Source organism: Leuresthes tenuis, unplaced genomic scaffold (genome assembly GCF_036924035.1).
Source record: "Leuresthes tenuis unplaced genomic scaffold, fLeuTen1.0.hap1 SCAF_23, whole genome shotgun sequence".
NCBI classification, from domain to species: Eukaryota; Metazoa; Chordata; class Actinopteri; order Atheriniformes; family Atherinopsidae; genus Leuresthes; species Leuresthes tenuis.
This window is the reverse complement of record NW_027325377.1, coordinates 4,953,340-4,977,395: the sequence shown is the minus strand read 5'-3', so window position 1 is coordinate 4,977,395 and position 24,056 is coordinate 4,953,340. Positions and strand designations below refer to the sequence as shown.

At 40.4% G+C, this 24,056-nt stretch overlaps 2 protein-coding genes across 2 annotated transcripts in view; one reads left to right on the top strand and one right to left on the bottom strand.

The window, feature by feature from the left end:
* Positions 1–9,822, bottom strand: part of LOC140283096 (SLIT-ROBO Rho GTPase-activating protein 1-like) — a 36,050-nt gene extending 26,228 nt beyond the window's left edge. Inside the window, exon 1 of the mRNA XM_072377750.1 lies at positions 9,395–9,822. Coding sequence (XP_072233851.1) covers positions 9,395–9,461 — 67 coding nt within the window. The 5' untranslated portion in view covers positions 9,462–9,822. The remainder of the gene's footprint in view (positions 1–9,394) is intronic.
* The window catches only part of LOC140283077 (CD9 antigen-like), a 237,946-nt gene that overhangs the window by 99,422 nt on the left and 114,468 nt on the right, over positions 1–24,056 (top strand). The gene's annotated exons all lie outside the window — the stretch shown is intronic.

Genomic DNA, 24,056 nt, shown 5'->3' with positions numbered 1-24,056 from the left:
GACCGGTGCGACGCACATTCATTTCACTCTTAAACAACTTGAAAATGATGCAATACTTGTTTGAAGATTTCAGAGTTATGGGCTGACCCGTGCCTCCAGTGTTTGAAGATGTCAATAACACCCTGCCCATATTCACACTGATTTTCAAACTACACATTGAGTAATCTATCCTTCATACATTCAAACACCAATGAACGCATAGGGAGCATTTGTGCGATTCAGTATTTTGTGCTACAAAATACTACTTTGACATAAATTGCACGCATTTCTCTCCGTACCTAAAGACATACAGAGTGCACTTACAGACAGACATTATTGGCATCAGCTGGTCAGAGCAGAGGATTATCAGCCCAGAGCAGACATTGTCACAGTTTATGTACAAAACATCTGTCAAAAGATATCAATCATAGCTTTACATTGATAAATTGTCTTTTTTTTTCCTGATGCAAGTCTTTGTAGGGAACATTTTGCCTGTTATATGCACACAAATGGCAACTCGAAAACCACATAGCGCTCCTGCACGATACATACCAATGAAACCACCGAGACCAGCACAGCAGCAATCAGCACGTCACAGAATGAGGAGCAAAATACCATCAGCCTCTTTTCAGCCTTGAAACTGCTGTATACTAAAACCAGATGTGAATCTATACATATAAAGAGCAAAATGCTCCCAAGGAAGAGCCAGGAAAAGCCAAAGAAGACCTGAATAACCACGATCAAATGCGTCCAGTCCTGAGAGGCCTGAACAGAAAGAGCACAGCGGCAGCAGTGTGATCGATTTAATCAATTAATAAGCAGCTCAGGCAGGACAGAGTAGCTAAAAGAAGGTGGTTTTCTCCTGGTGCCACTGACAATCCAAAGACCTGTATGTTAGGTTTTAAATTTGGCCTGGTACGAGTGTGTAATGTTCTGGCAACCTGTCCGGCATGTACCGAACCCTGTTGTCAAGGATCTGCGGGATTTTCTGCAGTCACCTGCAATCTTCTACAGGATGGAGTCTGTTCAGCTGATGGAAAGATGATAATATTAATAATAATAATATGAATACATTATTTTATCCTGGAGTGAATAAAAATTATGAGAACTTTAAGCAGAGAAGGTGAATGTCGGATATCACTAATCAACATTTAACTCCCAACAAAGGTTATTTTAGTTGTGGAAAACACGCTCGCTATAAGAGCTCCAACTAGTTGTTTTAGCGTAGCACACCACTGGGCATCAACAGCAGAGTATAATCAGACATGTGAAAGCTGGTGTATTTTGTGTCTCTAAAACTTTAGCCATCCTTTCAATTGCTCAAAGTCACAAATCTATGCTCAGGTGTGACAAAACAAAAGTTTGACCTTGTTTGTCTCTGGATTTTGATTCCTCAGATCTGAACGGCCCACTTTAGATCTCTAAAGATCACTTCACACCTTACAGTTAAATCTGACTGAATGATTCTGATTTTCTTCCTTAGGACTTTAATCAACCCATGTAAAATATTTTTTTTCAAATTTTTTAATAGAACATTCACATGGAAAAAAGTATAGAAAGAAAAACTAATGATAAAAAAAATTGGACTTTTAAAACACCCACAAGCATCCATAAACATGTTAAAGCATAAAAAAAGGCTGGGGCTCACCGATCCTAATGTATTAAAAAAAAAACCTCATTACATTAACTGTTTCAGTGTTAAATGTTATTAATGGTGTGGATTTTAGGTTAAATGCAGCCCTGGTTTAGTTAGTTTGATTGATGAATCTCAACGAACTTAAACATTTCTGATAAAATGTTTAATATTGCCGCTTATTCCATCTCTTCATCCTTGTAAATTAGACACGAAAGCTGTCCATTTTGTCTGAGGAGTCACCTTGGACAACATCCTGTGACCGCATTATAAACCTGCACATAAACACACACACACACACACACACTTTGAGTCAGTCGTACAGTCAGCATGGTGAAGCCTGGCTGCACGCCTCACTGCTTGCTCTGTTTCAGAGCTCGATCTATCTGCAGCAGCAGGGACAGAGCGAGCACAGAATACACAGTAGCTCCACCTCTCTCTCTCTCACACACACACACACACACGCATCCCCGGAGACCGTATCCACTCCACTACCTGTTGTCTTGGTAACCACACACTGTGTGTGAACCATGTGATGAGGAAGGTGAAGAGCTTGTATCTGCCGCATCGACTCGCACACACACACACACACACACACACACACACACACACACACACACACACACACACACACACACACACACACACACACACACACACACACACACACACACACACACACACACACACACACACACACACACACACACACACACACACACACACACACACACACACACACACACACACACACACACACACACACAGTTTGCTACAGATCTCTACAGAAAACTGCAGAGTCCATAAAACTCCTTCTATTGTTGTACGTTTATTGATTCTGGCATCAATTTGCTGTTAAATTAAAATGGCTGCCATCTCATGTTGCTCTCATATGCTGAAAGTGTGAAACTGCAGCACTTTCATATAAATGAATGTGTGCTTTGCTGTTAAACGCCCTGATGGCTGTTGCATATTTTACTCTAGGCAGGGACAATGCTTGTTTCTGACTGGCTGATAGGCCATATGGGATGGGTTAATATTGGAATGGCCAGAGTTTTAATCACTCCTGTAATTTAGTACCAACACCAAACTTAAATTTTATTGTTTAAAGCATAATTACAATCGAAAAATCACCTGAAAATGTATATTTACTGTCTGAAATGTTGCAAACACCCGTGAAACGAACCGCACGCCCTCAAACGCCACAATAATAAACCACACTATAAACACAAATACAGTTCAATTCGGCCGATTTTACAGCAGCTATGGTCTGTGTGTAATTAAAGGAACTTAAAGGAAGGTTTCACTGGGAGTTAAATCCCTGTATCAGTCTAAGTGCTGTTTAAATCCCTCGTGGAGCAACCACATCAAATTGAATCAAAACATGACATTAAATCATAGTAATATATAATGTAACTACCTAAGTGCTGCAACGAACATTTGATATAAAAGAAAGTTCAGCAAAAAGAAAATGAGCTTGCGAAGAACTACAAATGGCACATTAGATTATTAATGACAGTGAGCAAGTTTTGCTTTCAAGAAATATGTATGAACCCTTTATTTCAGTTATATAATAAAAAAACAACCTGCATTTGTGTGGCACACTGATATTAAATAGGGTTGTCTACAGTTAACTCATGATTAATGGCAAAATATCTGCATTTAATACATGTTCCAAATGCATCTCAAGGGATCTCTTTTTAATACCCTTATTAACAAAGGAGCAGACAAATACGCTTGCCTTATGCAAAAGTACATTAGAAGTATTTCTGCAGCACTCCAAAACAAATACTGTCCAGAACATTGAAGGGAGTGGGGGGTGTTCTGCTCGCAAGTAATATTTAAGAAGCGCCGTACTCCGGTGAACTCAATTCACATTTACGGCAGATAACTTTGGTTCTGCCAATGGAACCGTGATGAACTCGTCATTCCATTTCAGCTCACCATTCAAACCACTTCTCCAATCAGGCTTATTCTGGATGTTCATTTGACATCTGTTGTGTGTTCAAAAGTATATACATAAAAATCCCTCGCTGAAATGATCAAATCCATAAATGCCCATAAAGGATGCGCTACGACTCAGTGAGTAGTGGGTTTGACAAGGGTACAGGAAAACTGCGTTTGAGCCTCAGTTGTGAATGTATCCTCATAGAGTTGACTTTATCGTTCTGAACCTCCCTGTAACTAGAAGGGAATCCCACACACCGATGTTTGACTGGTGGTACATAAGCACCTGCTTCATGTTCGTCAGCAAAGGACTTCATTTGTGTCTCATACAGGCTATGGGATCATAAGCGTGCCAAAATTAAGACCAGAAACAACATTCCCTTCAGCCACAGCAAACAATATTCAGCCAATGTTAAGACATGGTGAACATTAAAAAGGTTTATCAGCCTGTTGGTATTAATGTTGATTTCAGCCTTTAAAAGCTGTTTGCCACGTACTGACTCTTAACAACGCAAAAAAAGCCAAAGAAGACTGATTGAAAACTCTATTAAGACTGATTTAACTATTAAAAGACTTCAAATAAATTTGCCAAGATCACTTAAAAAAAATATGTGGAAAATGTATCAAAAAGAAATCTGCAGCGCTAATCAACATTTATTATAACAGGCTATAGATTTTTTCCAGTCTCATGTTAGTATAAATCTAAAATCTAAAAGATGAGGAGCAGCTGGGGCAGAGCGGCACACATCAGCTTCAGTGCCTTGGATGCTTTGGTTTGCTTTACACAACAAGTAGCTGACTGCCTCGCAATCTTAAATAGCCGTCTGTGATTAGCGTTTTCTTTTTTTAAAATGAATAAACAAAGCAATAAATGAATGAAACAAAAGCAATTAACTTCCTACTGATGAAATAATACCCGCTAGCTGCAGGCCTAAAGAGAGGCATGGCTGTGTGCTGAGAATGAGATAAAATGATGTTTGCTGTTGCAGAGCAGGAGGATTCCTCCGCTGAGGCGGCGAGATTATATCAATGAAACTCTTCGGCTTGGATCACAGTTGAGTGAAAGTGAAAAGAGGACATCCGCCGCGCTTTACCTTTTGATCTCCCAAATACTTCTTCTTAGAAACCTCCTTGTGCGTTCCCGTAACACCCTGAACGACGAGACTCAGCCTCTTTGATCAGACGAGCTGCACAGTGTGGCAAAACGCAGAGTAAGCAGACTAAATAATGAGCAGAGGCATTTGTCTGGCTAAATCTGTGGACTGATTCAATCTGAACGCTCCCCAGAGTTCATTTTAGAGCTTTTCCAGGAGGCATGGAGTGTTCAGGTCAGGCACCATCGAAGGTCGCAGCCAACGAGGATGATGCAGCATCAGGTTTATGTATGGATTCATCACAATGAAAGCAAACATTTGAGCTTTTTGATCAAATCAAAACTTTGACATTTGCTGCTCAAAACTTTAAATCTATATTGCTGATTTGAAATGTATTTATTTTTTTCTCCACCTTTTTTGTGCCCATTAGTGAGATTTTATGTCCACAGCGGTAGTCTGAGACTCAACAGACCTTGAAATCCTGTTATACAATCAAAAAACTTGCTGAGTTCCTACAGTAGAGTTATTTTAACTGCATTCATTAAAGGGAATCAAACACAATGCCTGTTTTGTGCTTATTTTCATGAATCAGGTTGCTTTTTTTAAATCACAAGATCTGGCAACACAGCTGTGCTCAGTCACAGGAAGGCTGACTTTAAAAGAAGTGCGTTTTAACAGAAATGGATATAATGCAGACTTTGGATTAGTGAAAATATTGCAGTTGTGAAGGTTGACATAGCATGGGTGTGAATCATCATTTGAATTATGCTAAGTAACATCTGCAATTCACGCAAACACCATCAACAAAATATTCTCTAATTGAGATTGAGGTCATTAGGTGGAGTTTTGCTGTGCGTGTTCAGCACAGTGTTGTGAACCAAGGCAGATCTGTTTAATCAAAATGTTCAATTCAAAACGAAGAAAAAGCAAACTAGGATTACAACCGACTCAAATTCAAAATATAAGCCATGTTTGGACCAAAGATTTCCCCGAAACATACTGAACAAGAGCATCTTCAGGGGTTGATCATCTTTAGCCATGCAGATTTTGGTCACTAATGTTTCTCATGGCGTTATTCACACACACACACACTTGTGTAAGTGACGTGTGAGACTGGAAGGTGAATGAGATAAATCTCTAAAGCCCTCACAGGGGCACAGTTTTCACACATCAACATTTCTTATCACCAGGCCAGGTGTGCAGCGGTTGTGTGACGCACAGTGGATGGAAGCTGCAGAGGTCCCCACAGTCTCTGCCGTTTGTCAGGGGACACACCACCACACAGGGTTCCTTTTCTTTTGCAACAAGCTCACCAACATGCAGCGTTGTGCTAAAGAAAACAGAGGTGGACAGGAGCAGTTGAGAATGCTGATACAGAGAGCAGAAGCTTCAGCTGCAGCTCAAACACTTTCAAATAGTTTTCTCTTGATCATTTGGCTCAGAGAAAACGTCTCGAAGCTGCAGCTGGCTCTAACTCTAATCAACTCAGCTTTATTTGTGTAAAAAATGACTAAATAGGAATGATTTAATAACTAAATTGATCATTTTTCTTTGAGATGTTATCAGGAGCCAAATAAAACCACCACTGTGTTTCTGTCTGTTAATGCAAGATTGTTGCAATAAAATGTTCTGGAAAATGTTCCCACATTATGCAGTCTGATTAATGTAAAGTAATGCCTGGGAGGGGCTTTAGTTTCCACAGTGGTCTACAGTTCTGGGATATTAGTTTGTTTCTGGCAATAAGTGAGCAGGACGGCTGAATTAAATAGAAATATTCTGCTCTGTTATGCAGTTTTTCTGAAAATAAATATAAATCTGTCACCAAAATAACTTTCTAAAGGTACTGTAGCTACACTCCCATGGAAATCCATCTGCATTTATTCATGTTTAAGTAGCTTCACACTATCATCTGGTATGGCAAAATAGCAAATAACTGACCCCATCCATCAGCCATATGAACCAGGTTATCACTCCACAAAGGCTCAAATTAAGCGTAAAGAAACAAATCTTTGACGGTTTGATTCAAAGGTGTCACCTTTTTCACCTTTTTTTTGCTATTTTATAAACCAAATGATGCATCAATAAAGTGGAAAGGTGAGGCAATACTTGTTTTACTCTCAGATAGCTGACTTACTCTTCTTTAGAGCCTCTCTAATGGGACGTGGGGTCTTTTAAATCCAGCTGGAAATGAAGATTCATTATATATTCACCAAAATGATACATTATGGAGTTGTTATCCATAAAAAACGCGTATTGTGTTGTGCAAAGGTTTATGGTTTCCATGCTGGCTTGAAAAATAGACTTCCACACATAGTGAAATCCCTTTGTTACACATATGGATGCTAAAAAACAGAAGGGTAAACTCCGAGGGAGGCCTGATGGTCCCAAATTCATTCTGCAGCAAGACAGAACAAGGAGTCAGAACAAGGAGTCAGAACAAGGAGTCAGAACAAGGAGTCTTGCCACAGATGGTCCAGATTAGATCACAGCCAACACGAAGTCAGCAGATGAACCGAGTCTACAGAAGATCTGTGGCGAGTTTCCGATGTACTGGAACATCCTGCCACAAACAGCGATGTACCAAACGAGAACGGAGAGCAGGACAAAGTAGTGTACAACCCAACTCTTCCATCTCATCCCCGCTCACACGCCCAGCGCGAGCGCCTGACAGCTGGTTTCAGGGCAACACATAAAGGACAACACACACATCGCCTATCTGCTGTTTGGTGGAGGATGTTTACGATCCTATCAGACAATAAGGTCGGACGGACAATAAATCCCCCTCAGACCAGATCCGGCACATCTGTGGTAAGACCGGAACAACCACCCTGTTCAACTTTACCTAAACTTCTGCTTGCAATACTGCAAGTGTGAGACTGCGTGACCGTTACCATGATGACCAGGTTCAAGGACGCGAGGGCAGAGGAGCAATGGATCATCATTAAGAAGCACACACTGATCGAGGCCTTCTAAATTGCTCTTCAGATCACTTCCTGACTGAAGGGTCACTTCATTATCTGTCTCCTTCCTTTATTCCCTGCTGCTGTGTCTCTGTGTTATCTGTCTTTCTGGCAGGTATGCAGATGAAGTCACTAATCACCTGCATGCACACGCAGGCAGAAGAAGAAGAACCGCAGCAGCTGGATGTAGCAGGAAAGACCTCGTCTCTGCCTTTCCGCTCCCCCTGCAGAGCTCCTTTGCTTTCCTCCCTTTTCATTTGCATTTTCTCATTAAAAGAATCCTCAAATCCTTCATTCAGACAGAGGAGGTGTCACACGTTGGCGCGGCTACAGCCCGACATCAGGAGCACGCTCAGTGCAATTCAAACCAGGCCATTATCACGCACACAAATATGTATTGTCAGTGCTGTGCATAATCTCCCCGCTACCTTTCTGGCAGGCTCACCTCACCTCGGCAAGCAGACTCCACCTCCCCCGTGACAGAGATGCGGCCTCCTCCTGTGTATACATTACACACCACCTCCGGCATCGACCAATCAGGAGCCAGAGCAGGGAGGCAGACTTGGAAAGCACATAGTTACAACAGCAGATCTATACGTTTGGCTCTCGACAGGAGAGGACGGGCGCAGCGAGGGCCGGACGGCCGGCCGGCCAGAGGAGGAGGAGGAGGAGCGTCGGCTTCATCAGAGTGGTCATTACAATGCAGGGCATCCCCGAGTGTGTTTTGGCAGAGAGCCAGAGCAAGGGCCACATGCACGCAAACACAAGCAGGTGGCCACAAACAAGACAACAACACACACCTCACTTGGGGGCTGTAACGCTCTCCGATACTCTCCATTAAATCTAATCACTCAGAGTGTGTGTCAATTCATTGTACGGGAAACAGGACAGCAGGCTGCTCTGGCAGAGGAATGAGAAAAGGAATTCATTATTTCTGAATGAAGCCGCTTCGGTTTCGAACATCACCCCCTCTTTTTACTTGGAAGACGTGTGTGGACTCAGGCGAAAAAAAGCAAAGCCTTCTAGAGGAAATTGATGTCAGTGTAGATGGTGTGGGCGTAGGTGACAAGTGGATGTGGCAGAGAAAGTGTGAGGAGCCATGTGGAGCTGAGGAATGTACAGGAAGAGCAAACACTGAGCAGCACCAGGGGAAAGGTGATCAAATGGGGTGTCGCACTGGTAAAGGTCGGACATCTTGAACTGCTGAGGTAAAGCGCCACTAGGACAATAATTCATCGAGCTCGTACCGTGAAAATGAGAGTTTTCACTAAAGGTCATTTGACGTGACAGACTCTAGCACGAACAGGAATGATGGTAACCATGGCGCCTAGAAGAGGAAGAGGAGAGGGTTATTCCACGGTCATGGCAACCAGTATTTAAGGACTGGGGTTGACATCACCTGAGCGAGCTCCCAGGTTATCAGGTGAACACCGCAGTCAGGGTCTCAGAGGAATACCAATAGAACATCTGCCAGACAGACAGAAACTACACACACACACAAATTACTGAAGGGCTCCACAGAACACATCCACCCCTCTTCATCCCCTCCTCCTCCTCCGCCCTCAGGCGCCATGCAGCACTCAGGATGAACCCAGAAATCCTGACGTCTCAGGGTGAGGTGTCTGCTCCTGTGCAAACACACCCTGCACGGATGCGATGCATGGGCATGAGTGCTGAACGTGCTGGCACACAGGTATGTGTGTGTGTGGCTCGTGGACGCGTGCATAGGTGTAAAAAAGGTGGGTGTGACTGCAGAGAAGACATTAAAATCATAATCTCACCTTTCACTTGGCTCTCGTATTCTGCGAGGATTTCTTTGTCCTTCTTGCTTTTGTTTGAGTTTGACATGTCGCCAGAATGGAGGTGACTGATCGGCAGGTAGACAGGGAAATAAATTTAAAAAGCAAAATAAAAAATAGATCTAAAAAATCCAGTTTTTTTCCCCTCCGTGTGCACCGCCCGAGGCTTCACCCGCAAACATGCCCGTTACATCCATCCAGTGCCGCAACAACACAGCGTGTAGTGGCCCCGCGACTCCACGCTGAGGAGCAGGAGGAGGAAGAGAAGAGGAAGAGGAGGGAGGGAGGGGATCACGCGCGCTCAAAGAGAAATTACCCACTCGTAACCGCCGCCGCTGCCGCGTGGACCCGCTTCCAGCTGATAAAAAGCTGCATTCAGTGGGCTTCACCTCGTGCAATCACACATGCGCGTGTGCGCACACACGCACTGGTCTGCCAGTAGGGATTGAGGACCGAGCACACGCCCACTAGGTAGACACGCGCCGGTTAGACCACACACATGCACGCACACGTACGCACAGCCGACTGAGGGTCGGTGTTTGATGTTATCTTCACCCCAATGTAACCTTTTACACATACCGCGCGCGCAGCACACACCAGCATTCCGCGCGTGCAGCTAATGCCAATAACCGTAAATGAAATGCCGCCGAGGAGATAGGTGTGTCCGCAGTGGGGGCGGGGCTAGAGGCGCGATGGACCAGGTGACCAGTGAGTCATAGAGCGGTCTGGAAATGAGTGAGAAAACGATGGGGGAAAAGGTTCAGAAACCACGCCCCAAAAGGTTAATAAGTTTGAATTTAATTTAGACATACAGAAACAAATAAATTGATTCAAAACTGAGAAAATAAATACATTTATAAGAATAAAACAGCAAAGACTGAACAGTGTTATTATGTAGACTGCTGATTAAATTAGGCTGAAAACAAAGTATTCCTGAAGCAATAGTCTCCGTCTGAACACAGCAGAGTGCAACCTTCAGTAATGTCACAGTGTGCATTACAAACACTCCACATTCAATCTGTCCCATCTTTTTTTTTTAAAAGACCAGAATTTAGAATCATGGATATTTGTCTCCACCTTGTGGCCAAAAATGATTATGCAACATTGTAATTTTAAAAAGTCATTTCTTTTCTTTTTCATTCCTCTCTTAAAACACATTTCCCAGTGGGGGTAATTCAAAATTAGTGAAGTAGCTCAAAATTATTATTATTATCTTAATCATTTACAAGGACCACTTTAAAAGATTACAAGAAAGTCTGGCTGCTTGGAAGAAACGAGGGGCAGCCCAGGACTTTTGCAAAATACTATGGGAAGAATATTTTGGCTAATTTTCTGCTGCATAATGGCAAAGAGGCCAATTAGAACAAAAATCTAAACACCGAAAGTGTCTAAAAGTCTTGCAGCACAAAACTGATACAGGAGAACTTTGCCACTGATCCCATTTTGTGTTATAATCCCAGATGTTCACTAAAATTACCAACAGTGTGAAAGAGTAGTAAGATAAATAAGTCAATACATGCATACATACTCATCGCAAGTACCATCCACATTATGCAATTATTCTTTTCATACATAAAACCGATGCATCGGCTCTCCATTAGTGCAGTGGTTATAACTCTGTGGGTTGGGCCCCTGCACAGGATGGAAGTGAAAATATGTTCTGCAGACCCTTCACTTAATACTTCATCATGTAAACATCACACAGGATGGTCGATGGCTTAGATTAATGGGGATAACTCTAGCATTATATTCATAAACATACATTACTATAACAGTGACAATGAAAGAGATATTTTGCTTTTTAGGCTCGTTCGACAGAAATTTTTCCACAAGTATTATCTTTAAGTGTACCAGCTCTCTGTGTAATATGTAAGAATAATAAAGTGTAATGAAAACCGTAGCAATGAAATCCCAATCACTTGGAATTGAGACCTTGATTTAAATAGTCGATATAGTTTCCACCAAGGGACACTGTAGAATAATTTGCAATTAAACTATCTTTACTCTTTCTGTTTCAATTCAGTATGTTTTTAAGGCACCAGTTCTCTTTTTATTAGGTTTTATTTGGTGTTTTCTCTTTTTGCTCTTAGAGTGTTTCTAATCTGTCTCTGCTTGTTTTAGATTTCTGTTGCTGTTGTGTTCAGTCACTTTGTTTTAAATGCGCTTTATTAAAAAATATTTGATTTGAACATAAAAGCGAGTCAGGTCTCTCATCCAAGCTCAAAATTGCTAAGAAAGAGTTTGTCGTTTTCCTCCATCGATAAACTTCAAGTTTTTTTCTTCCGTGTGTCTTTTGAAAGCATTTTCCTACATCAAAACCTTAAGACAATTCTTGAGATTCTGAGCATCAGAATGATGGTATGTGTCTTGATTTGTGGGCAGAGATTTGCTGCAGCATGAGTGAGTTTACATTAACGCTTAGTGAGCTCCACTGTTAAAAAACAATACAGGGCCTCTGGGTGGGCCAACTGGCATAACTGATGCCACATATGAAGTGGTCAAACCTATTCCACACAGCAGATCCATTCTGAAAACATGGCTTACATTATTTCTTGCATGTTGTCTTCTGATAATAGGCTGCAAAACGAGAAAATGAGCTAAAGAGTTTAACATTTTAATGGTTTAAACTGCATAAAACTATGCAGAGGGGATAGCTTTGAAAAATAAATAAAAATAATTTAATTCAGAAAAACAATGTAGAATGTTTTTTTGTGAAAGCTGATTGCTAAATGAGCAGGTATCAGTCTGCTGAAGTTGAATTCTTCAAGTTTTTAAAATGTGCTTTTAAACAACGATTAACTCACTGCTTACCGTAAAGTGACTCTCCATGCATGGTCAATCAAGGCTTGTAAGCTGTTTAATAATTTTCCAGCAGATTTCAGTGCATTCATTCAGAAATCAGCATTCACACACCGATTAGCAGGAACAGTATCTTCAAGTTTTAATTACTTTTAAAAACATATTTATTAGGATTGACACGGATATGTTAAATATGTTCATATAGATATAAAGAAGGCTGGCTCTCTGCTGGGGACAGCTCTGGGGTGGGTGAACATAATGGATGATACAGCCTCTCCTCTACATAACACAGTGTTGAAACAACAGTGGGTTCAGTCACAGGCTTCTTCAGCTATATTGTAAGAAAGAGAGATACAGGAGGTCATTCCTCCCAGAAGCAAAAACTATCCATAATGACAGCTTATAATGATTGTCAAGGGATAAGAAAGAAAATAATGCAACATTATGAATTTACTTTGGGATCAATAAAGTATTTTTTCATAAAATTTTTGTGTCATTTAACGTAATTTTCTGAACCTGAAACCGCTAATCCTGCTTCGTAGAACAGGCCCCAAGTCCTAGTTTTCTAACTGCCTCACCTGCATCATGCTCGTCATTTTCTCTCTCAGTATATACAGTTCCAGGTTTTACTTAGTTTAGGGCCGCATCGTCGTTTTTGTTTTCTGTTGTGGGTCGTCACCAAATGCCAAGTTTCGTACTATTTATGCTTTATTTCTTACAGAGTTTTGAATTTCTGTTTTCCTGGACTCCCTGCTTGAGCAGCAAGCAACAAAAAACCATCACAAGGAGATGCAAAAATAAGCACAAAAGGACAAAAGAGTCACAAAAGTATATTTATGATATATTGTTGTAGAATATATCTATATTTTTATATTTTGGAGCTTCAGTGAAAGAGAGAAACTGAATGTGTACAAATGGACTGAAAATGGTGTCTGCGCCTCATGTGTTAAGTTGCCACTAGGTGGCAGCATAGTGACTCACATCTGAAATGACCTCACAGTTCACACAGCTCTGTGCAGAATCTCAGTAAATCACTGATCTGCAGCTGCTGAGTGCAGAACGACTCACTCCACACACAGCTGACTGCACTTGTTTTCCAGTGATTAAAAGTCTTTACATCAGAGCTACCAAACATTAAGTCTGACGCATGAAATGTCTGCAGAATGTGGCAGTCAGAGCACAGCAACGTTCAATCAAATATAAACGTTGTTTGATGCCCCATTTTGTGTATTTTTGCATTCCAGGTTGCTTTATGGATATTCAGTTGGGAAACATCTTTTGTCCCGTGTCCAGTTGTGGTCATTTTACATTTTTGATTCCTTTGTGTTCCCTTGGTTGTTTTTGTCCTTTTGTTAGTACTTTTGACCAACTTTTTGATAATTATTTGAGTCTATTTGTGGTTGTGTTGTGTAGTTTCGTGGTTATTTAAAGTCTTTTAAGGTTGCTTTGCTTCTCTTTGTAAACGTTTAGCATCTTTTAAAAATGGTTTTGTATCTTTGGTTGTTGTCTTGGAGCTCTTTGATGATGATTAGTGTCATTGTTTCTTCTTCTGATTATTTAGTCTTTATATAAAAGGAAATCCCCGAGTGTTGGGACTCCTTACGATTGTATCTCTTCCGCTTTAAAGATGTTCTTGTTATTTTCTTGAGACTCTTTTGAGTTTTTTTCTTTTTGTTGTTCAAATCAGAGAATCCCATGAAGTAGCTAAATGATCACAGGTTCTCGGGGGCTTTGCCTCACCAGACCAATGCTCCACCTCTAATAAAATTCTTCTAATGAGTCTAAACTGTTTCCTTATTTTGTCAGCCTCCTCCTTTAAGAGGACCAGCAGATATTATCAGCAGCCTCTCTGAGGTAATAATGTATGGAATGTAATTTGTGATTCCCGCTGCTATACATAGGCTGCACATCCATTAAGACCCAGAGAGTTAATGGTTCTGTTTGTTGTATAGCTTCCTGTTGTTTGGGCTTATCTGTCCTTGGCACAAAAACAAGAGCCAATGTCTGCGGGCCTGAAATCCAGGGTCTCAAAATGTTTATGCTGCGACTGTGGAAGGACACGAGTTAACCAAACTCTGTGGCCCCTCTGACTACCTTGAGCTTCGAAAACATCAAGAGAAAACACATCTCTTACCGTGTTATCTTGCAGACCCTGGTGCTTATGGGTCTGTCATAGGTTTGTCATAGTCTTTTAGTTTTTTCTTCGTGCTCTGGTTTAGTCTGTTCTGTGTTCGTGGTTGCCATTGATCTTTATTTCTTGTATTCTGCTTCAGTTTTCAGTCGTCACTGTTAGATTCTGTTGTGTTCGTGTTTCTTGTCATTACCCCTAGATGTCCTCAGTTGTCTTGGTCTTGTCCCCTAGTCTCATTCCGACCTATCACCTGGTAATCACTAACCTGTTGGCAACTCGTCAACCCTCCCAGCTCTTTGGTCACCCCTGTCATTTGCCAGATCATTGTAGTTGTTTTTCCGCAGTTCTACATCTTGTTTTCCTTGGGGTTTCTCTTCCCGGTTAGTTTCCTGAGTAAGTCTGTCTGCTGGTCCTTTCGTTGGTTCTTCTTTAGTTTGTTCATGTATTTTCTGTTAATAGTTTTGCTTATCCTGTCTTGGCAGTGCCTTTTGCTTCGTTTAAATAGAAACCATTGCTCATCTTATCGCCTGTTACCATCTTACCACCGCCTGATCATCTGGCATTTGGGTTCTTTTCCTTTAACCTCACACTAGGAGTCTTGACAAAGTTATTTTACAATATCATTTGAAATAATGAAAGTGGTGCTTGAATACTCTACTAAACTGCGCAAAAATATACTAATTAAAAATAAATCCTCTTCAACATCTGCTCTACTTTGAAGCAGACACGCTCGGTACCTTTAAGATTAGGTTTAGGCCCTTCCTGGTTCTGGTTCTTCTTTCCACTGTCGCCTTGTGCATCCTCAGGACCGAGGTTGGAATTGAAGAGATGCACACTGTTTGTTTCCTAAGCTCGGCAACTTTTTCAAATGGTATGTGTTGGACCAATTTAGATTATAATTCACTTGATTTAACTGGATTGTGATTAAATTACAATGGATTAGTCTATAACTGGCTTAAATTAGACTGAGGTGGTGTTTTTGTTATGTGGCGGAATATGAACACAACTTAATGGAATTGAATAAAAATCAGAACAACAGAGGACACAAACAAGCAGAAACAACAAAAAGTCTACAGGCCATGACAAATTTATTCTTGTCTTTCCAACAAAACTGTACATTTCTTTTACATTTATATTAGAAACATGCAGAATCTCAAGGTAACTGACAGTGATGAATGGAGCCTGTGTGCAGATGATAATGTAGAGAACAGTGAGATTATTCTTTGTCAATCATGATGTCTCCTCATTTCCTTTTTCCTTTTCACAAACCTGCTAATGTTCCCACTTATTTCCTGATTAGGCTCTCCACATTGCTCAACTCCCCCACACTCCTTTTACACCACCTTTTGGCCTGGTGAGTCAGTCCACTCACTCCTTGTTTTCTTATCTAACAGTTCCTAAGAACAGTTTGATTTGACTCTTTAACACCAGTACCCCTCTAGTGTTCTCCATTCACAAGAGGAAAGCCAACAAAGCGCTTACACCTACACAATAAGCCAAGGTGTGAGTTTGGCAAAGAGAAAAATCAACAACTGAAGGTAGCAAAATGTGAGTGTAGAAGCAAGGACACCAAAGGAGATTACAAGGATGCACATTAGTGTCTTAGTTCTGGTATCTGCCCACAAACTCACTTTCAGATCGCTGAAAACTCAGTTTTACATTTTTTGAACTGAAGTGTTTTTGTTTTCACAGCTCAGGGCCTCGACTCTTTACAGATTATTTGTAAAGAAATGACTCTGCCAAGCAATATTTTTATGTGTACTTTATGTTTATTAAGTAAGAGGTTTCTGGAAGTAAATTTCTATCTGGTCCTGAACAAAAGCTAAATATTAATTTTCAGTCCAATTCTTTTTTTTTTGTTATCCACACCACATCACAGACAAGAAATAATAGAATATAAAAGAGGATTCAAACAACTGGAACTTAACATAACAGCACCAAATTGACAGTGTTATTTTGTTGCCAGATTAAAACACTCGTCACCTCAGATATTTCATTTTGGACTCTTCCAACTAAAATAACCAATAAATAAAATAATGACTAGGATAAGTATTTTATTGACTCTTTAAAAGCTTTTTGAAGTCAAGATATATCAGCCTAGTCTCAGAGCAAAACATGAAACAAAAAATGTTTTTTCCATTCTTTTGTTCCACCAAACTGGACTTTCAAAGAAGCATGTGTCAGTGGGATGTCTGTTTCATGTTTTTCACAAGGTTTGTGCTCGGGGGTGGGGGGGCAAAAGGTGTCATCTGGTAATCCAAAAGAAGGATGTTTTAATGCAGGTTATTAGAGTTAGAAAGTTTACATGATATTGAAAGAAAAAAAAAAGATTCTGTCAGTCAGACCAAACCTGTAAATGTCACTACCCATGGATTGAGTTTAAAGAAGGAATATGACCCAAAAACAGGACTCGCAGGCACAATGCAGGCAGGTGAAGAAAGAGTGACTTTATCAAAGAGGAAATATTATAGAAAAATGACTTTTTAATACTTTTTTTGGGGGTATCTTCTGTATTTGGGTATCTGAGGTCACTACCAACCCAAAAAACAGAAAAAAACACAACCCTGGCATTTTGTTTTGGGCTCCCTGTTCTGTTGTCAGAGGAGCATGCATCTTACATCTACGAGCCCAAATAATAAACTATATCTGTGGGTGATATTCCTGCAAGAGTTAACTAAAAGCTAGCTTAAAGCCAACCCTAGTTTTAATGCTTAAACCTAGCCAAACAACAGTGTAAGTGTAAGAATTTAGAGGGGAAAGAAGCTCAGGTCAACTCAACTTTTTTGCCAGTAAAAACTAGTTTTGTGATAGTTACAAAACGCCCTAAGATTCAGTTATTTTCATGTCACAGATAAAGAAAAAGATGACAAATATCAATAGAAAAAACAACAGATTGCATTTACATGACAGTTTTGCAGACTGAGGATCAGGCAGTTTCTTATCAGAAGAGTCTGGAAACAAATGGAAGCTACTGAAAACTTTTCCTCTGATGGCTCATCAGCAGCTCAACTGTAAATACCTCACATTTAGGACTGCATCATACAGAACAAACAGAAATACACAGCAAAGTCATAATTCTCATTTCAATCTCACATTAACAGATGTAAAACACAGATTTGTTGCTTTTTAAAAATATTTGATGACTTAAATAAACTTATGTAAGAGATATGTCAGAGTCAACATTTTGAAATATTAAAATATTGCTACTTATCTTCTCAAACCTGACTCTTTATTTCTTGTCAATTTTAGTGTTTTGCTCAGTAAAACATAAGACAACAATCTGCCATTTTTATATAATTCCAATTGGCCCAACCTGCAGTATCTCACAAACCAAACGATGGAGTGTATTTAAGCAGGTATTCACACAAAGCGCCGTGTTAAAAGTTGTTATGATCTTTCTTTTTGGTGCAGACTTTGTTGATTTTTAAAATTTTCTTATATATTTTAGTTTTTCATCAGCTTTCTGTCTTATTTTAAGAGTGGTTTTGTCCTTGTGGCCTTTTGGAACTTTGCTTCCCGTGTTTACCTGCTCCACACCTGCTTTGAGTTCTGCTAATTACCCCACGGCTTTGTTCCATCCATGTGTGAGAAAACATTCAAGACATTCTGCTGTTTCTAACTTTCTGTGTTGGAGATCATTGTACATATAAGTATATCTGCATGAACTTTTGAACTCTTGTTAACTCTTTTTTTCAGAGTTGACACAAAATCTTAAAGGGTTGATTTGTTTTCAGTCACAATTTCTGATGCATTTAGTTGTCTGACAAACGACAGAAAAATGTGTGAATGAGAGCAGCTTTGTTGGGAATTCAGCTGTAATATATACTTACACTTAAATGTTTTTACTTATGGAGTGTGTACAGAGGACCATGTGAGTCTGTGTGGGCATATACATGCAGGAGTTCTTCAATCTCCAACCACATCACCTGGGTGTTGGTTCATGTTTGAGAAGTACGGTTTAAAACAGACTAACATGTTTTTATGCACTTTAAAAGTCTAGTTTTGGTCAGAATCCCCCCCCCCAGTGTCATGCAAATGTGCGTACTATACTCTGTTTATCAGTCTAGAATTGTTTCCTGAGCTTTGCTTAATATTTGCTGTTTTGAATTACCTCCCACTGCTGAACTAAAAATGGATTTCTTACCATCTGCAGCGTGCCTTTTAGTGTTCTTTTGGGTCTTCCACAACCATAATTTGTGATAACGGGAGTGCTTTACGTCCTTACCTCTGATAAGTGCTGCTTATAAAATGTTGCCACGATGGTGCAGACCAAAGCCTCGACTGCTGTTTTTCTGCCACACAGATGAACTTCTCTTCAGAAATATAAGGTCATATGAAGAAAAAAAAATAGATCAAACCCCACGGCTAATGGCAGAGTTACAGCTCTCACACACACACGATGCTTATCATTTCCACATGCACCGAGCTTTTACATTACTATATGTTCCCGAAGCTGGCTGTGCTGTCAGACTTCATAAATGGGAGATGTGGAGAGGAAAGGATGAGAAAGGAAACAGAGATAATTCAAACTTATAAACACAAAAACAAAAGAACCATAATTAATTTTGTTCTTTCAAGTCACGGCTGGAATGTAACTCGGATATTGCAGAGCTTTACGTCTGTATAAACACATTCCATAAAAATTAGCAGCTGGCTTCTGTCGTAAATCTGGTTTAAATTAGTAAAGTAAAACAAAGGCAGGTTTTATAAAAGCTGTTGAAAAGACGGAGAGCTGAGAGAGACTCACTTTGAAAAGGCAAAACAGAGGTGCTCAAAGTTTTCTGTGAAAACTCCCACTTTGTAGTAATCTGCTTTCTTTTTAAAGTGGGTATTAAGTTGTGCACCAAACCTGTCCTGCAGAGTCTTTACTCCAGGACCTCGTCTCCCACAGGCATCTTTGAGCTCTAAGACATCAAATTAATCAAAGATGTGCTTCCAAAAAGCATTGTGACTGAGGATTGATGGACAAGTTCCTCCTTTGAACATCTTTAGATACTTAAGGAGGAGCCATAAACTAATCATTTTATTAATTAAAACTAGATGAGACTGACAACATCATACAGAAAATAATTACTTCAAGTTATTGAATCATGGGGTGGACTTAGTTTTTAAACACACTACTTATGTATTTTGGCTAATTCTTTTTTTAAAAGCAACTCTAGAGCAGATTGTGAACCTAAAAACTATGTTCTTCTGACTTGTTCACATTGGTTATACACAATCCCGGCCCTGAAATGGCCCTAAAGCGCCCACCACACCGTTTTGCTTGGCATTTTTGTGGGCTTTTGATGGTGACTTTGTGGTCTCTTCAACATGACAGCAAATTCATGTGTATGGCTGTACATGTCCAAGGCTCACATGGAGATTTGTTTTAATGACAGTGTTGTTACATCCCAAAAAAGTAGGCGGAGCCAAATATAAAAACATTAGTCAAATTCTCTAGTGTTACGTTAAATAATGACTCAGTTTAATACACGATGTGTTACTGTTTATGACTTGATAATGAACAAATGAAAAAATCTTTTTTCTTCCTGATACACAAACTGTAGAGTTCAAAGAGGGTGTACTTTGTTTTTCATATGACTGCAGGTTTTAAAACCAGTACAGGATAGTTTCTCACCATATAGTCCACAGGAGGCAGCATAAGATATCTCAGGCTTGCTTCACCGTAGTCAATCTGAAATGGCTTGGAAAAGACTGCAGTGTTTCTGGATCTTCCTTTTTTTAAATTCATCACTGCCTCAAGCAGAAGATCACCAACATTAAGTCCTTCTTTCCATTTGATTTGCTCTTTTTTTTTTCTATCTTCTTATATTATAAACTGTTGGTGATGAAATCCAGACAGTCTTTGTATATTAATTTTAGAGATTCCTATATTGTTAAACACTTTTTACCTCTGAAACACTGAGGTCTAATCCACACAAATTCTGCTACTTTCACAAACGCAACATTGTGATTTTTGGTTGCCAAGTCAAACACCATCTCCCTGGTCTACTTACTGTGTTAAAAGGACTTTCGACACGTGGGAACATAACTACAGTCACTCGCTGACTATATTGAAGAACAGAATGTGCTACAGAGATCACTGCTACATAATCCAATACAGGTTTTAGATGGGACTTCATCAGCCCTTCAGATGTCACTGAAGGTGTCACGTCCCACTGGGAGGAGACCTTGGGGAAGACCAAGGATACGTTGGAGAGACTATGTCTCTCAGATGACCTGGGAAGAGCTGGATGGAGGAAGTGGCCGGGGACAGGGACGTCTGGGCTTCTCTGCTCAAGCTGTTGCCCCCGTGACCCGATCCTCAGAGAAGCGGTAGAGGATGGATGGATGTATCTGTTGGACAGTCTTGCAACCATAGATAACCAGAAATGAATTTCTGACAGTGAGAAATTTTGGTTGATCATCCACTGCTATTACCAACATCTCAACTATTGATCAACTGTTGATGTGTTGGTCAATGTGACGCTGTTTTATCACTAAAACAAACCTGACCAATGTAGGTGGAAGCTACATGAGTTAAACGGAACTTATGGAATTCAGACTAAGAAGCTAACGAAAATGTTGTCTGTACGTGTGCTCCACCTCTGACATGATCACGCCAAGTAGGATGGAGCATGGAAGGAAATGGAGGAGTTATTACTAAGTGATGAGCAAACTAATAAACATATTGATACAGACAGCAGTAAACAACATACGCACATTTCAGTCTTTCAGCTTACAAAACTTACTTGAAGTAAATGTGACATTTAGAATCTGTGTAGCTTTTTAGTTAATTTCAGCAGTTATCATCATTGTCAGTCACACTGTAGCTTACAGTGAACCAGTATGACAGTTAAAATCACTCAGTGTAGATGCCCTTAGTGTGGGCATGGCCACAGCCTCTCTGGGGTGCCAGACATTTTACTGACCTGTTAAATGCAAATCTAATTGTGAGTTTTCCAACGGGCATTTTTTGTTGCAAAACTTTTCCTCTCTGTTGCTCCACACACACACATATATATATGAAACCTCTTCTTCTTCTACCTCCTCTTTTGAACTCTCAGTTCTTTGGGATGTTATCAATGTTGTGTAGCTAATTTGCAAGAAAAGAGACTAAATAAACACACACACACACACTATAGCCTCTGATAATGATTAAATATTTAAAGTCTGCTTTGGAGGAGCTGCAGGGATTTTTTTTGTGACGGATCAGCACTAATTCTTATAAATCCTGCATCTTGCGCTCCCAGATTACCTGATCCCTAATGATCCATGTGTGATCCTTGTTTTATTGCAACATCTCTCTGGCACCCGTTAAACAGCAGCAACAATTCCATATACCACAGAGCACCAGCAAGCATCAGTCTGCAGACAGCACAGCCTGAGATCAACCAGCAGGATTAACTGTTAAAACTAAAATATAAATCAACATAAAGGAACACTTTCACCTTATGAAATATGCTTCTTTAGTTGAATGAGAGGAGGAAACTGACGTTCAGTGTATGCTTGCACCTTTGAAAAGTCACAACTCAAAGCAGCAGATACTGAGAGGAAAACTAACCTGCTGTTTTCCAGCCCTGCAAACCACTCAGGATAACCAGGTTACTTCTGTTTGCGGCAAACATTGTTATTCAAACAACACTTACATACTCTGAGGGCTGTGAGGATGAGTCACCCTGCTTCAGTTTTGATTAACAGCAGCAACAAATGATGAGTGGTTGTTTTTCATGGCAGATATTTTATAGTGATGACTTACCATCATCAAATTACTCAACACTTTGGAGGGAATTTATGCTGTAACATGCGATTGGCCAAAAACCTCCTGCATTACCACTTCACCCTACATCGACTCCACCTCTGTAGCTGTATTTAGCCTGACATGCCAAAATGTAACTACAAACCTGGCAGAAAATGATGATATCACTACTTTTGGAGGATGTTTATTGACTTGTTTTTATTTTGTAGAAAAAAAACCAACACAAATGTGACATGAAGCTACTCTGTCTTTATGAAACATACTTTAAAATGAACTAAAATCGATTAATGGAATCATGACTGAGGGAGACATTGGAGTTTGACCATTCAGTTTACAGATGCTTTGACTTTGAGAAGGCTTAAATCTGTCGATCCTCAGATTCAGGAGCAGCAGTGTGGTTTCCGCGTGCTGTGGGAGTACAGGATACTAGAGTTACTTTTGTGGGCTTCTTGGTCCCAGTTTAACCAAAGCAAGAGTAGTGTCTGCATTCTTGATACAACGTTGAGCTTGTTTACAGTGTGTGTTGAACTCTGCCACGTCCGTCCTCGTCACCAATCCTGTTTGAAATTTTAATGGACTGGATCTTGAGGAGCATTAGGTAAGAAGAGGATGTCTGTTTTGGAAGGCTCAGGGTCGCATCTCTGCTCCTTGCAGATTACGTAGTTCTGTTGGCTTTCAGTGTGCATTGGAGTGGTTCGCAGATGAGTGTGAAATGGCTGAGATAAGAGTCAGCCCCTCTAAGTCTGAGGCCACGGTTCTCAACCTAAAAAGGGTGGAGCTCTCCCTCCAGGTAGGAGACAGACCTCTACAAGTGAATGATTTGAAGTATTCTGGGATCTTGTTAACGACTGATGGCGAGTTGGAGTGGGAGGTGGACAGACAAATTGGGGCTCCATCAGCCATAATTACGGAGCTGCTCCAGTCCATTGCTGTGAAGAGGGAGCTGAGTTAGGTCACAGGGGTGAGGGTGGCTGGGCTCAGCTTTTGAGATAGGATGTGGAGCTCGGAGTAGAGCTGCTGCTCCCCCGCACTGGAAGCAGTCAGCTGAGGTGGTTTGGGCTTCTAATTGGGAAGGTTTTCCTTTGAAGGCTTTTCTGGCACATCCAGTTCGGACGAGACCCCCAGACAGACCCAGAAATTGCTGGAGGAATTATATATCCCATTTGGTCTTGTAACTTCTTGGTATCCCCCAGGAGGAGCTGTAGAGTGTTGCCTCATAGAAAACCTCGGATAAGCGGCAGATGATGGATGGACGTAGTCAAAAAGCAAAGAAATCACTATTAATCCTTGGTTGCTGCTCCTTTCTTTTCTGACAGCTTGGATTGTTTGAGAACTTCACTCATGAAAAACAATATTCTTCATCAATCAGGTTCCAAGTTTCTTGTACAGCAGTTGACAAATCAGCTTTGCAGGATGGAGCCTTGAAATTGACATTTCTTCCCTAATTTTGACTGTATATTTTAGCTCGGACTGAGCTCTGAATTGCTTGCTGGTCATGTCACTGAGTATGTATGTCTTTCCTAAAAGGTTTGAACACTCTTTGCTCTGCAACAAAATGTATTATCCTGAAATATGACCTCATCATCACCTAACCTTTTAATTGATGGGCAGCTGGGCGCTGTCCCAGTTGTCATTGGACGAGAGGCGGGGCCAATTGAACACGCACATGCTAAAGTGGAATACCCAACTGCATTAGCTAGGATGTGTTATGCTGACTTTGAGAAAGTTTTACATGTATTTTAAAAGTTCACTTTTAGTCAGACTAATAATTAATGTTATTGTATCTATTCATTTCTTCTAACATCATGTAAACGTACTGACTGGCAAGTTTATTACATGTGAGCAGAAAGAGCAGATTTGAAACTAATAAAAGGAACATCAGAACTGCTTCCTTCCTGAGGAATATCTGGGATGTTATATTCGTGATTAAGCCAGTCAGTCACATGTTTATTTGCTGTTTCAGACCTGGAAAA